The 13,572-nt window shown below is 51.5% G+C and overlaps 1 protein-coding gene across 2 annotated transcripts in view; it reads right to left on the bottom strand.

The window, feature by feature from the left end:
* Ciita (class II major histocompatibility complex transactivator) overlaps positions 1-13,572 on the bottom strand; it is a 47,723-nt gene that overhangs the window by 11,800 nt on the left and 22,351 nt on the right. Inside the window, exons 4-11 of one of the 2 annotated variants that reach the window (XM_051167407.1) lie at positions 11,983-12,045; positions 11,746-11,826; positions 9,157-9,201; positions 7,493-7,627; positions 5,190-5,354; positions 4,500-4,568; positions 1,392-3,042; positions 478-636 (exon numbers count right to left, since the gene is read on the bottom strand). In XM_051167407.1, the coding sequence (XP_051023364.1) occupies positions 478-636; positions 1,392-3,042; positions 4,500-4,568; positions 5,190-5,354; positions 7,493-7,627; positions 9,157-9,201; positions 11,746-11,826; positions 11,983-12,045 (2,368 nt within the window). Of the gene's footprint in view, positions 1-477; positions 637-1,391; positions 3,043-4,499; positions 4,569-5,189; positions 5,355-7,492; positions 7,628-8,034; positions 8,218-9,156; positions 9,202-11,745; positions 11,827-11,982; positions 12,046-13,572 lie in introns of those variants that run through there. The other variant, XM_051167406.1, reaches the window with a different exon arrangement.

A 13,572-nucleotide genomic window follows, 5' to 3' on the forward strand; every position in this document is an offset into this window, starting at 1 on the left:
GCTCGCACAGGATATGCGAGGCGGGGGCGGGGCTGTGTTCCTGTGTCTGTGTCTGGCTCATGGAAGACTTGGAGCAGGCGCTTAGCAGCCCTTAGGTCTTAGACAATGCTGTGCTCTCCTCTCCCTTGTCCTCTGCACCTTGGTTCTGTAATGGTTGAAATGGTGCTGACACTGCGGCTGCAGCTGCCTGAGGGGCTGGGAGGCCCTTCCAGTTAGTAGATACAAAGGGACTCCTTGTTAACTCCCACCAGGTGATGTCTCATGGCTTCAGCTGTGAAGGGTCTGGTACAGGGTGTCAGGCTTAGAATGGGGCAAAAGGCAAAAATCTGGGTCCCTTCCCGGGTAGGATTCCAGCAGAGAGCCAGAGGGTCATAGCAAGAGTCAGGGCACTGGGAAACTCCATAGACAGGATGCGCATGTGACAGATGTAGCCGACCTGCACAGCCTGGACCTACCTCCGACCCCTTAACCCCTCACCTCTGGGTCTGCACAAGGCTGTCCAGGTCTTCCACATCCTTGGGAGATTTGGCCTTAAAGGGCTCAATGGTGAATTTCCCCTCTGCCGCCTGGAGTAGCTGGGCTTCTCCTCGCTGCCGTAGGGACTCCCATAGCACCATTGTGTCACTTAAGGAGGCCCTGTAGAGGGAAAGCCTCAGACCCAGGCACAGTGCTCAGGCTAGATCACTGTGGGGGTGTGCCTCCACGAGGGACCCCCCCACCCGCCTCCTCAGATCCTTTTCTCTCCTAGCTTGGGGTCCCCCCTTCCATGACCACATGAGCCCTTATCGGCCTGCCTTTCTTGACAAGGCACACTGTTACTCTGGCTGCCAGGGAGCTCAGTGCAAAATTCTGGGCACAACTGTGACAGACCTTATAACTTGAGTAAAATCTATCTAGCAGGAACGTTTTTCTGGAGATTACCCCCAACGCGCTCAAGCAAACTGCAAAAATGTACTTGAATGAGCCAAATGGAAGTGTTTAGCCCCCATCTGAGGGGTACAGGGAGTCCCTGCTGGCTGCAAGCAATGCTGGACTCTGTCCAGAGTCACATTCAGGGAAGACTGCTCTGCTGCCTGAATACGAAGAGCAGTGGCTGGCATGTCACATGACAGAGAAGAGACTGGGGGCAGAGAGAATGGTGACACATGCTGGTGACTGAAAGGTGAAAACAGTCTGAACTCAGGCTAGGCTGAGATTGTAAATGTGTTCAGGACCTGGCATGTGACAGGTATTCAGACATTGGTTAGAAGAACAGCATGCTCCCTCACGGGCTGCATGGCTAGTGGCAACAGTTACGTCATCTTACAATTGGAGGGGACTGTTCTGTCCCACCTGATGCTGTACTTGTGGAACATGGGGCTCCCAGAGCTACAGTCTTCGCCTGCCCACACCTGAAACCTGTAACACAGCTGAGTCCCACGAGGCTCCCCAGTCCAGAGGTCTCAATGCCAGTCTGACGAAGGTCCAGGGAGAAGTCCTGGCTGGCCATCTCTAAGGCCCTGCCCAGTACATGCACATCTGGGGGTGTGAGCCGGGTGCCCAGGAAGGAGAGGTGCCCAGGGAGTTGGTGTGCCACATGCTCCCAAATCCCAGGTTCCTGTGTCTCATGGGCACAGTGTAGCAGCTCCAGCAACCGCCCGGCCCGAAGTGTCCTCAGCTTCAGACGCTTCAGGTATCTGGTAAGAACCTTCCGTTTCCTGTCTGCCTCTGCAGCCACTGTGGGCTCCACCAGGGCTCCCAGGCAGTGGGCACGAGGCTGGAAAACCAATCCAGTCAAGAAGCGTGGTACACCCTCCAGCCAATTGTCATAAGGTCTCTTCTTCCTTGGGGTCAAGGCCAGGTACTGCGGCAGCTCCTTGTCTTTGATTTCAGTGCACTGTGCCAGCCACACAGCACCCAGGAAGCACTGTAGCAGAAAACTGGAGAAGACCAGCTGGGCCTCTGTGGTCCCCAGGGTGGGCTGCACTAAGCCTTGGGTCACTGCCCAGGTTTTCACCTCCATGGATGAAAATTGGGTTTCTTGCAAGGTGCTTTGGTGTCTGCGGCCCAGCTCCCAGGCCAGCTTGGCCAGCTCAACTAAGGCTCCTGAAGGACTGTCCCGGGCTGCAGGGCCTAGCAAGCCAACATAGAGTCCTGTAAGTGTGCAAGGCAGCTTGGCCTCTGTGCCCCGTTCCAGCAGGGCCTTGGAGAGCTGGCACATGGCCTTACACAGAACAGGGCTATGACTGTGGGTGAGGAGAAAAGGCTGGCCCTGCAGGAGGCCCAGGGCCTTGTCTTGGTTCCCTGCTGTCCCTGAGTTCTCAAAGTATTGCCTCACATAAGTCAGAGCCTGTTTGGTAGAGAAGCTGGGTACCTCAAAGATGGCATCTGCCTTGCTCAAGCTCTGAGCCAGTCGGCCCCGAGGCCGGGCTGTGAGAAGCAGGGTACAGCCACGCAGCAGTTTCCGCTGGAAAAGCCCAGCTAACAGTCCTCGGAGGGAGTAGGGCTCTGGGGACAGAGGTCCATAGGGTCCATGCAAGAGGCCTTCTTGGGCCTCTAGCTCCTCAAAAGCATCTAGAATGAGCAAGACACGGTCTGGCTGCTTCACAATGTGACCAAAGACCTCATCATCCATGGCCAATGGCTGAAGGCTTGGGGGACAAAGCAAGTCCCGCAGCTGGTAGGTGTCCCCTGGACGATCCAAGCAATGACAGGGAACATGAAAAACAAAGTCATATTGTGGCAACTGGTCACAGGCCCAGGCGTGACTCACTGTCCGGGCCCAGTGGCTCTTGCCCTGGCCAGCCTTTCCCAGCACAGCAACCACCTTTGTCTCTCGCAGTCGCCTATAGTCACTGACAACCTGAAGCACCTCCGCCAGACCACCATGGGCTAGCTGGCGCTCTGTCCAGTCTGGAGTGGCCAGCTCCCTTTCCTGACTCTTGTTGCTGCCTCTTTCCAACCTGGCCCGCACCAGCTCCATGGCTATCAGGGGACCACTCGGGCTCTCCGGCAACGCCTGGTACTTGTCCCGCAGGGAGTGCTGGAACTGCTCCACAGACTCTACAAAAGCCAGGGTAAGGCAGGATGTGTTAGCAGATGAGGGGATTGGGGAAGGTAGGGGTGGCCAGAGCTGCCCTCATCACCAGTTTTGCCATGCTCGCTGTTTCCAGCCACCAGCTCACTCATTCGTCCACACCTTCCTGCTCTCCCATAAAGGGGGTGTATATTGACTGGGGATGTAACCCAGGGCACATGATCTGCCACCAAGCTGCTCCAAGCCCCTTTGTAGTAACCCTTCAGTTACTCACTAGGTTGGGCCTCTCATCCCTCTGGGGTTTGGGAGAGGGAGTTGGTTATTGTGGATTCAGCATGTTAAATGAAATGTACCAGGCTCAGAAAGACATATAGCACGTTTCCTCTCACAGACACACACACACACACACACACACACACACACACACACAGAGAGAGAGAGAGAGAGAGAGAGAGATAAACAGACAGACAGAGACAGAGACAGACTGAGACAGAGAGAGACATACAAACAGATAGAGAAAGAGACAGAGAGACACAGAGAGAGAATAAACAAACAAACAAACAAACAAACAAATACGTTTTGTTTCAATTCTTTAAAAAGGTAGTGGAGGCGGTGGGGTTGTAGCTATTGACAGAGTGAAGCCCTGGGTTTCATAACCAGGACTGTGGTGTGCTTGCCTGTAATATCATGACTTGGGAGATAGAGGCAGGAAAATCAGAAGCTCAAAGTTTTCCTCAGCTACATAGCAAGTTGGAAAGAAAGAAAACAGAAGGAAGGAATGGAAGGAGGGAGGGAGGGAGGAAAGAAGGAAGGAAGGAAGGAAGGAAGATGAAGGTAGTGGGCATGGTGTTGCACACCTATATTAGTACTCAAGAGGTTGAGACAATAGGGATGTAAGTTCAAGGCCAGCCTGAGTTACAGACTCAATGCAAGGGTGTGAACTACATAGTAAAACACTGTCTGGAAAAAAAAAAAAAAAAAAAAAAGCAACAGCAGCAACAAAAGGTTGAGACTTGGGAGCCCACACGTTTGAATTCAAATTTTGGCCCTGCCATTTGTGTGCCCATTAACACCTGTCTACCCTGCTATGAGTCAGGCCAGTTCATCTGTGAGATGGCGGTGACAATGGGACTGGGGAGGCTGTCATGCAAAGCCCGGGAAAGCACTCTGAAGGAGCATCCAGTGGCTTGGCTATCCTCTCACTGCCCCGACAGCCTCCCTTCTACACTGCCACATTTAACTCCTTTCATCCACTCACTCGCTCTCCCTCACAAATGCAAGGTCATTTCCCACAGGTGACTTCCAGGGATAGGGACTTATGGCCTTGTACTACTGCTTGAATGGCAGAACAGGTGTGGCAACACTGGGAGATGACCAGGGTGCTGAATGAACGAGTGAGCAAGAGAGGCAACAGACAGACGAGGGGCTGACTAAGCAGTGCGTGATCAGAGTGAAGTGCTCCAGGACAAGGACTGTCACTCACCTGGCCATTTTGGAAGCTTGTTGGAAGACTCAGGACTGACTTGGCATGGGGAGGGGGATATTGTGTCCTCTGAGGGAGAAGGAAACATCAGGTTAGAGTCTGGGGAGTCCCCACGGACTCTTCTCAGTGGTAGGGGCATGCAGTTGGCAGAACTACATGCCCGAGCCTCCAAGACCAGGTTACAAGGAGGTGGCCCAAGACTATCTGACATCTCTATTTTAGCCAGCTGTATTTTCAAAAACCGTTTTAAAACCAATGCTTTAAAGGGTGTGGTAAAGGGTGTGGTCCCTGTAATCCCAGCTTTCAGCAGGCTAGGTTGGGGAATTTCTGCAAAGTTTAGAGTTAACCTAATAGGCATGTATCGTCAAGTTGCAGCAGAATTTAAAGCATGCCATGCAAATAAAGCCTGGGCCTCCAGCTTCTGAAGGCCCGGTCACGCTGGAGCTGTTTTCATACCCTAAGGATCAATAGGAGCTTGTGGCTCCGATTGATGGACAGACATGTTCCAGCTGTCACCCAGCCCTCAGTTACACTCCCAGCTTCACCAGTCTTCACACGCCCTCCCTTATGACCAGTCACTCATGAGCATGGTTTGCCCATCTCCCCTGGCAGCTCTGACTGTCTGAGAAATATTCTTCCCGAAGCCCTCCTTCCTGTTTCTGAAGCCTCTTTCAGGGTCCCAGTCCCCACCTGTCTCATTTATTCGGGAGGTCAGCGCAGGTTCGGGCATACTGGGCAGGTCAGCTGCAGATGGCGCGAAGGGGCTGGTGGAGCCTGGTCGGTCTGGGGATTTGGGAAGGCTGGGGACAGTAGGGCTGCTTGAAGGGAGTACTTGGTTGGCCTGGGGCATCTCACCTACACCAAAGGTAAAGAGGAGTGAAAGAACCATTAGGGGCTCATCCAGGAATGCACAGGGATCATCTCCACATCAATCAAACTATAGAGTGTGAGCTAATAGGGTCAACTCCATGTCAATCAAACTGTAGAGTGTGAACTGGTGGGGTCATCCCCATGTCAATCAAACTATAGAGTGTGAACTGATGGGGTCAACTCCACATCAATCAAACTATAGAGTGTGAACTGATGGGGTCATCTCCATGTCAATCAAACTGTAGAGTGTGAACTGATGGGGTCAACTCCATGTCAATCAAACTGTAGAGTGTGAACTGATGGGGTCAACTCCATGTCAATCAAACTATAGAGTGTGAACTGATGCCCTGAAGAGGGGCACTGCCTATGTGTTAAGTGCTGATAGACTATTTAGAATTTCTGTGCCTCTGGAGAGCTGGAAGTCTGTAGGTCCAGAGCCAAATTATCTTGGGGTGTCTTTAGCATCCAACCCCATAGACACTAATGGCCCACCTATGTGTTTCAGCTACCATCCTTAAGACTTTCCATAAAAATCCTTTTGGGACTGTACCAGGAGATGCTATTTCCACCAACCCAAATGCTAAGAATGACATCAGATAGCATCTGGGGGGTTCTAGCTGAGGCACCCCACTTTGCCGTAATCTGCCTGAGGTTTCGACTGGTGTATTTGAAAGATGTCTTGACCTACAACTCTCTCTGTTCTGTTACTATAAAAAGCTCATTTGGCTGTTTCCATGTTGGAAGGCAGCATTTGGGGCACCCTGACTCTGTGTCCCCAGCCATGCTTACTCATATCTGGCTTCAGAATAAATGATCTCTTATTGCTCTTGAGCTTGATGAGTTTGGAGAGAGGGAACTTCCCAGTGAAGGCCTTCAGGGTGAAACTGGGGGGAGACCTCCGCAATACATCCAGCTCCCGGCTGTGAAGTGGGCACAGTGAGTTCACAGGGCGCTCGGAGCAGAGGGCTCCTGGCATTCCCACGGTGTGCTCAGCACCCATTCTCCTACATGTTACAAGTTTCTCCCTTGTTTCTGAGACACCCTTGTCTTACACAGAAACTGCCATGCAACCCTGAAAGGAGGTTATAGCCCTGGATGGAAGCAGCCCCCCACCTCATCCTTAGAGCCCAGACATGCCTTCCAGAGCTTATTGGCAGCCTCTCAGTATGATGGATCGACAGGCACCATTTAACTGATCAGAGAACAAGGCAACTTAGAGAGCTGTGCAAATATGCATACCAAACTGTTCACACCGAAAAGAGGTAAGGAGGCGTTCCGTTAATGCTTGAGTCTCCTGTCATTTGGGCTTAATAACAGGTTTTACTGATGTCAGGGTTTAAAAATAAAGCTGAGGGTTTTGTCTGTTTGTTTTTGGGGGTTGGTGGGAAGGGGCTGGAGAGACAGCACAGTGGCTAAGTGCATGTACTACTTTTCCAGCAGGCCCAAGTTTGGCTCCCAGCATCCGTGTCAGGCTACTCACAACAGCCTGTATGTAACTCCAACTCCTGAGAGATCTGCCACCTCTGGCTTCTTAAAGCATTGCAGCCATGCACTCTGATGTGTGTGTACACATACACAATTAAGATAAAATAAATTGGGCCAGGCGTGGTGGCGCACGCCTTTAATCCCAGCACTCGGGAGGCAGAGGCAGGTGGATCGCTGTGAGTTTGAGGCCAGTCTGGTCTACAAAGTGAGTCCAGGATAGTCAAGGCTACACAGAGAAACCCTGTCTCAAAAACTAATAATAATAATAATAATAATAATAATAATAATAATAATAATAATAATAATAATAATAAATTCTTTTTAAAGTTTTTTTTCAAGGAAAACACTAAGAGGAAAGGAAATGGCAGCACACAGAAGGCTGCGGGAGTGGTTACATGTGCAGACCACCTTAGAGGCGCCCTTGTGCTTTGATTTCTTGAGGGAAATGAAGATAGAGAAAGGCATTTGTTGAAGGAGGATTTATGAATAGGTATCTTGTCAGAATTGCCGAATGCCTGCAGTGGTAGAGATCAAGGTGAGGGCCGAGGGAGGAGGGAGAGGCAGTCAGCTCGATGCTGGGATCACACACTCTGGGCTCGCAAATTCTGAGCTCGCACACTCTGGGCTCCCACACTCACCGTGGTAGATTAGGACACTGGAGAGCCCTGTGCCAGTCCCTGAGATTTGCCAGAGCCCCTGAGGTACAGCGGTGAGGATCTGGATGTGCCCAGCGGGGAGATCCAAACAGTTCAGTGAGGACCTGGAGGGGGGCACTGCAGGAGACAGAGGCAGTGAGGAGGAGGACCATGCACAGGCCATCTTTGTACTTCTGTTTAGTGATGTGGGGTGAAAGACTGACTTCCTCTCAGGGGGCTCTCAGTTCTCCAGAAGCAGCAGCTGAGCCTGTCCTGCCCATGGCGGTATCCCTAGCGCCTAGCAGGGTGGCTGACAGAGGCAAGAAGGGGTGGAAAATGAACAAAGCTGGCAGCAGAATTCCCCCCAGTAGTATGCTTCCTCCTGAGCCAGGCATGCTGTCCAGCAGGGTGTGAGTGGGAAGGAACCTTGAGGGTGACCCTGATGGGAGAGGAAATTCCTGTTTCATCAGGCCCCTGCCTGGTGCCAATTCCTTAACCACCTGTCAGAAGGGAGGAGGTGCATCTTCTCCAGGCCGTCAACATACCAGACATCTGAGCAGCTCCCTCTAGGTATATTTGGCTGGGCACTGGCTCTTGATTGGACAGAGTGGGTGATGGGTAGGGCACGGTGGAGAGGCTTGCTGGCCCCATCAGGAAGCTGCCAGTCAGCATAGGCACCCTAGAGGACTCAGCTGTGGGGGAGGGGTGGATTAGAGGCTGCATGGGCACTTGGGCCTCCCAGGAGAGCAGGGGTCTCTCTCGTAGCAGTTAGGGGAATCACCCAAGTATCTGGGTTAGTTAGCAGCTGATCCATGCCAACAGTACTCAGCCTTTCCTTGTGACTGGGCCCAGGGGCCTCCCTAGGAACCCCACAGAAAGAATTAGGGTCAGACTGGAGAAACCTCTGCCTGGGCCCATAGCTCCAGCCCTTCCCACCTTCCCCAGCATGCTACTTGGGAGACTCAGTGCCTCCCTCAGCCTTCAGGGTCTGCCCAAAGAAGGGGGGCACTGCACCATGTGCTCCCGGTGGGGGGGGGGGTGGTGAGCAGGGCACCACTCTCCTCTGCTGAATGGCGGAGCTGTGAGATGGGCTAGATCAGGCTGCGGGTTCCCTAAGGACTGGGGCTACCTCTCCACCATCTTGGGGGATTGATTCATGGAGGCTGCCAGGGGAGAGGTTTTTGGAGAAAAATGAGGGGGAAATGCCCCACAGTGCAGGCTGAGGAATCTTCATCTTACTTTGTACCTCACCCATGCGCTCATGACTGTGTGATTGGCAGCAGGTAACTTCAGCCCTCTAAACTATCGCCTTCCTTCCTTCCTTCCTTTCTTTCTTCCTTCCTTCCTTCCTTCCTTCCTTCTTTCCTCCTCCTTCCTTCCTTCCCTTCTTTCTTCCTCCTTCCCTCCTCCCTTGCTCCTTTACTCTCTCCCTTTGTCTTTTCCTTCCATCCCCTCTTCTCTCTTTCTTTCCTCCCCTCCTCCCCTGCCCTCATCTTTCTTCCTTCCTCCACGATGCTAGAATTCAACAAAGGCTTTGTTTACAATAGTCACACACTACCTCTGAACTTCTCCCACCCCACTCCCTAGTGTTCAGCGTGGCTTGTGCTGCATTTGAGGGGGCCTGGGCTCCCCCAGATGGGACCCTCTGGACCACCTGCCCATCTTACCTAGCTTCCTTTGCTTTGAGTCCATAGCGTGCTCTTCTGGTAAGCCTGCAGAGAGAACCCTGAGATCAGTGGTCCTGGGTTGGGCTGTCCCTAGCCATGGAGATTTCTTGGGTGCCCACAGGCTACGTGGTCTTGCCTGAGGAATTGAGAAACTGTGTCCCACTTTCTCCCTAGTCCTCAGGGTACTAGCCAGTTCAGGTGCTTGAGCCCAAGTCTCAGCTATAAGCATCTTGGCAGGCAGGTAAGAGTAGGGGAGAGGCGGAGCCACGGAACCACAGGTCAGATGAGGTTAGAGCTACAAAACCACTGGGGCAACAGCTCTAGGCTCTGCCTGGGTTGCCCCGTAGCCTGCTGGAGAGCCTTAATACTTCCTCTATGGATCGTATACCCTTGCATGCACATGTTCACTTGAAGACAATAGTGGAAAGCAGAAAATGTCTTGACAGATTAGTGGTGAAACCATGTCCCTCAGCAAGAGTTGCACAGAGCCAACTATGGGGCAGCCACCCAAGGATGCAGCTTGGGCCAGATGTGAAAGAGCCAGGATGCCGGAGGGCATGTTGCAGAGGGAATCACAGGCTGTGCTTCACTGGAAAGGCACCAAAGGAGATGGGTAGATGGACCAAGGAGTCTACCACTGGGTAGAGCAGCGCAAGGCAGTAACCATGGAATCCAAGCAAAGAGATGTTCTCACAGAGGGACTCTTGCCTTAGCTCAGTGTAGAGGGAGGGAGGGAGGGAGGCGGGGTGTAGGGAAGGAAAGAAGAGAGGGAAGAAGGGAAGAGGGAGAGAAAGGAAATCGGAGGAAAGAGAAAAGAAGGGCTGGTGAGATGGCTCAGTGGGTAAAATACTTGCAATGCAAGCTTGGACACCCGAGTTCAACCCACAGGAACACATAAAGGAAGAAGGAGAGAGCTGAGCCCCGAAAGCCATCTGACATTGACGTGCTCATCACAGCATGTGCAAGCCCATACACACAAAGTGAGAAAGAAAGAAATTTGCGAAAGGAAGGGAAGAAAGGAAAGAGGAGGAAGAGGAGAAGAAAGAGGGGCAATTTTGGAGACAAACCCTTGTGTTCTCCAGCAGTAATCTAGAAACGCTCCCCCAGACTTGATAAGGGCAGAGGGCAAAAGCTGAAACAGTGTATGCATATGTATGTGCGTATTTGTACATATGTACATGTGTTTGTGTGTATATGCATATGCACACATGTATGTGTATTGTGTCTCTGTGAAAGTTTATGCTCATATTATGTTGATGTGTGTGGTGTGTGTACATGTGTATGGGCATGTGTGTGTGCGCGCGCGCGTGTGCATGCGTGTGTGTGTGTGTGTGTGTGTTGGGGGCGGAGCGTTCTGACAAGGCTCAAAGGGAGTGGTAGACACAAACTGCCTCCAGAAAGAGATGCTGAGGCCAGGAACAGGAGTGGAGGCAAACTCTGCCTCTGACCATTCTCAGCATGTTAGCTGTTTATAGTATATACCAGAGTCCCATGTCCACCAGGAAATAATAAATAAATATGAGGCACCTGAGGTGCAGTTCAATTAGAGTGTTTACCTGGCTTGCAAAAGGCCTGGGGTTTCATGCCCAGCAAAACACACACACACACACACACACACACACACACACACACACACACGTGCGTGTACACATACACGCATGCGTGTACACGCACACACACATGCATGCACAAACACATGCGCACGTGCACACACACATACATGCACCCACACACATACCACAAGAAAAACATAAGCATACAGGGACTGGAGAAATGGCTCAGTGGTTAAGAGCACTGTCTGCTCTCCCACAAGACCTGAGTTTGATTCCCAGAACCCACATGGTGGCTCAGAACAATCTGTGACTCTAGTCTTTGGGAATCTGATGGCCTCTCCTGACCTCTGCAGGCATCAAACACACATGTGGTACAGAGACATGCGTGCAGGCAAAACACCCACACACATAAAATAAATACATTAAAAAAAGAAATAAGCATAAATAAGACAGTGGCTTATGTGGATGTGTGTTCAGGGAGGACTTCCTGGGCGAGGTGAGCTACAGGCTTTGAAGGACCCAACTATAGGAAGAGTGAGAGGAAGGCTCTCCTGGAGGAGGCAACAGTGGGGCAGGCTGAGCCAGAACAGAAGCAAGGGCAGGCCTCACAGAATTCATCCTATGACAGCTGGAGGGTCAGCACAGGAAATCACAATGGCCACCAGGCAAGGACAGACTAAGGAGATGGAAGACTCAGAGAGGTGTAGATACCTAGCCAAGGTAACACAGCCCATAAACAGTAGGCCCAGAATTCCAGCCCAGCCCTGAATGAGGCCTGACTCATTGCTTAGAGAGATCTCTCTCAGAGACCCAAAGGGAAATAGGACTCAGTCACTGAGGGACAGGAATCAAAGCACCCCACACAGACCCTACAGGGGGATGGACATTTGCTCTAGAGCTGCCTGTTTCCTCCCTAAGGAGCTTGGGCATGTGATGGGGAGGGCAGGTGGGACTTAATGAAAGCAGCTAGGACCCCAGCAGGTTGCGGACAGAGGTAAGGAAGGACCAGATTTGGGTCCAGGAGGGGCTCACTCACGTCTCTTCTGAGGCCTCTGTCCTGCATCTACAGGGACTTCTGTGTTCTCGCTGAAGCCTTCCTCCGCGCCAATGTACTCTACTTTGGAGAAACACCAGAGACCTACATCACAATCACAGAGCCCACACTGCACCCCGCCCCATAAAGCCGCTACTGCCCCTGCCATGAGGAGGTTAGGCACTTATTTAGGTCAGAAAGGAATCGACGCTGAGCCAAGATCAGCTTCCTCAAACTTACTAAAGAGGTCCTTTCTGAGGCCCTCCAGCTGGGTGTCCTGGAACACGTACTGATCCAGTTCCGCTGCCAAGTGAGGAAACACACAGTCATTCAAGAGGGTTTAGGAGGAGGGCGTGGTGGTGCACGCCTTTAATCCCAGCACTCAGGAGGCAGAGGCAGGCAGATCTCTGAGTTAGAGGCCAGCCTGGTCTATAGAGTAAGTTCCAGGACAAACCAGGGTTACACAGAGAAACCCTGTCTTAAAAACAACAACAACAAAACAACAACAACAAATCCCCCAAACATACAAACAAACAAAGATAAAAAGGGCTTCTAGAAGTCCTACTGTGTGTAAAGCCTCAGGCCATGTGCCTAGAACCTGCAACTCCCTGGGCCTGGTCCACAGTAGAGTCTCTATAAATGTTGCTGAGTATAAGCTGAATGAATGAACAAACATTGTCTTTCATGTGCTTTTTCTCTCATTAAACAAGGAAGGCATGTGCCCATGGAAACATGTCTACCATCATAAAGTAGCGCAAAGCAGGGCTTGCACTGGGGTTGAGCTCAAATTCTCCACAGCTCCATTTGCTGGGCAAGATTGAGCTGGTTATTGAATGTTTCTGGTTCCTGTTTCCTCATCTAAATGAAGAGAACAAATAGTTGATACTATCCAGAGATGAACAGTAATGGTTAGAAGTATGTTTAAAGCATTTGACACAGTAGCCCATAGACACTGTATAGTAGTAAGTGACTTGGAGCTAGTGGGAAGACATTAGCATGGCCTGGAACCCACTATGTATGACTCTCTATGTGTGTGTATGTGTGTGTGTGTGCACGTATGTGTAAGTGTGGGTATGTGTGAGTCTGTGTGTATATGTGAGTGTGTGCATGCATGTGTAAGTGAGTGTATGTGTGAGGGTATATGTGCATGTATGTGTAAGTATGTGTATGTGTGAGTGCATGCACTCATATGCACAAGTGACATGAATGTGTGTAGAGGCCAGAGAGCAAGTGACAGGAGTCAGTTCTCTCCTTCCACTACCTGAGTCCTGGGGCTTAAATTCAGGTCATCAGGCTTGGTAGCAAGGGCTACCTCGATGGCCCTGAATTGTATTTGAAGGCTGGACATGCCTTAGCAAACTGCTCAGTCTCAGGCCCTCCTTTCTCATGCTTAAGTCAGGACTTGGAAATGTGGAAGCCTTGGCAGCAGATTTCAGATCTGCCATCTGACTCATCCTTGAGGCTGCTTTGCCTCTCTCGATCTCAGTCTCCTCATCTGCAATCAGAAGATTCTCACATCACAGCTTTCATTGGTTGCCTCAAGGCTTCAGTGTGGTCTTACAAGTGTGGCAGGGAAACCACTGCCGGAGTCAGCCACTGCAGTGCCAGCTTGCTGGCTTAGGCACTGGGGAAGGGTGCCTAAGGGTGTGTGGTGCAGTGATGGCTTTGTGGGAAAGAGGGGCAGAAAAGAATGTGGAAATGGAAGTGTAGAGCTGGGGGTGGCATGTGCCTGTGACCCTGCACTTGGAAGGCTGAGGCCAGAGGATTGCCATGACTTTGAGACTGGCCTGGGATACAGTGCAGGCCAACCTGGGCTACAAAAGCCTCTTG

This window comes from Acomys russatus, chromosome 25 (assembly GCF_903995435.1).
Source record: "Acomys russatus chromosome 25, mAcoRus1.1, whole genome shotgun sequence".
In the NCBI taxonomy this organism is placed as follows: Eukaryota; Metazoa; Chordata; class Mammalia; order Rodentia; family Muridae; genus Acomys; species Acomys russatus.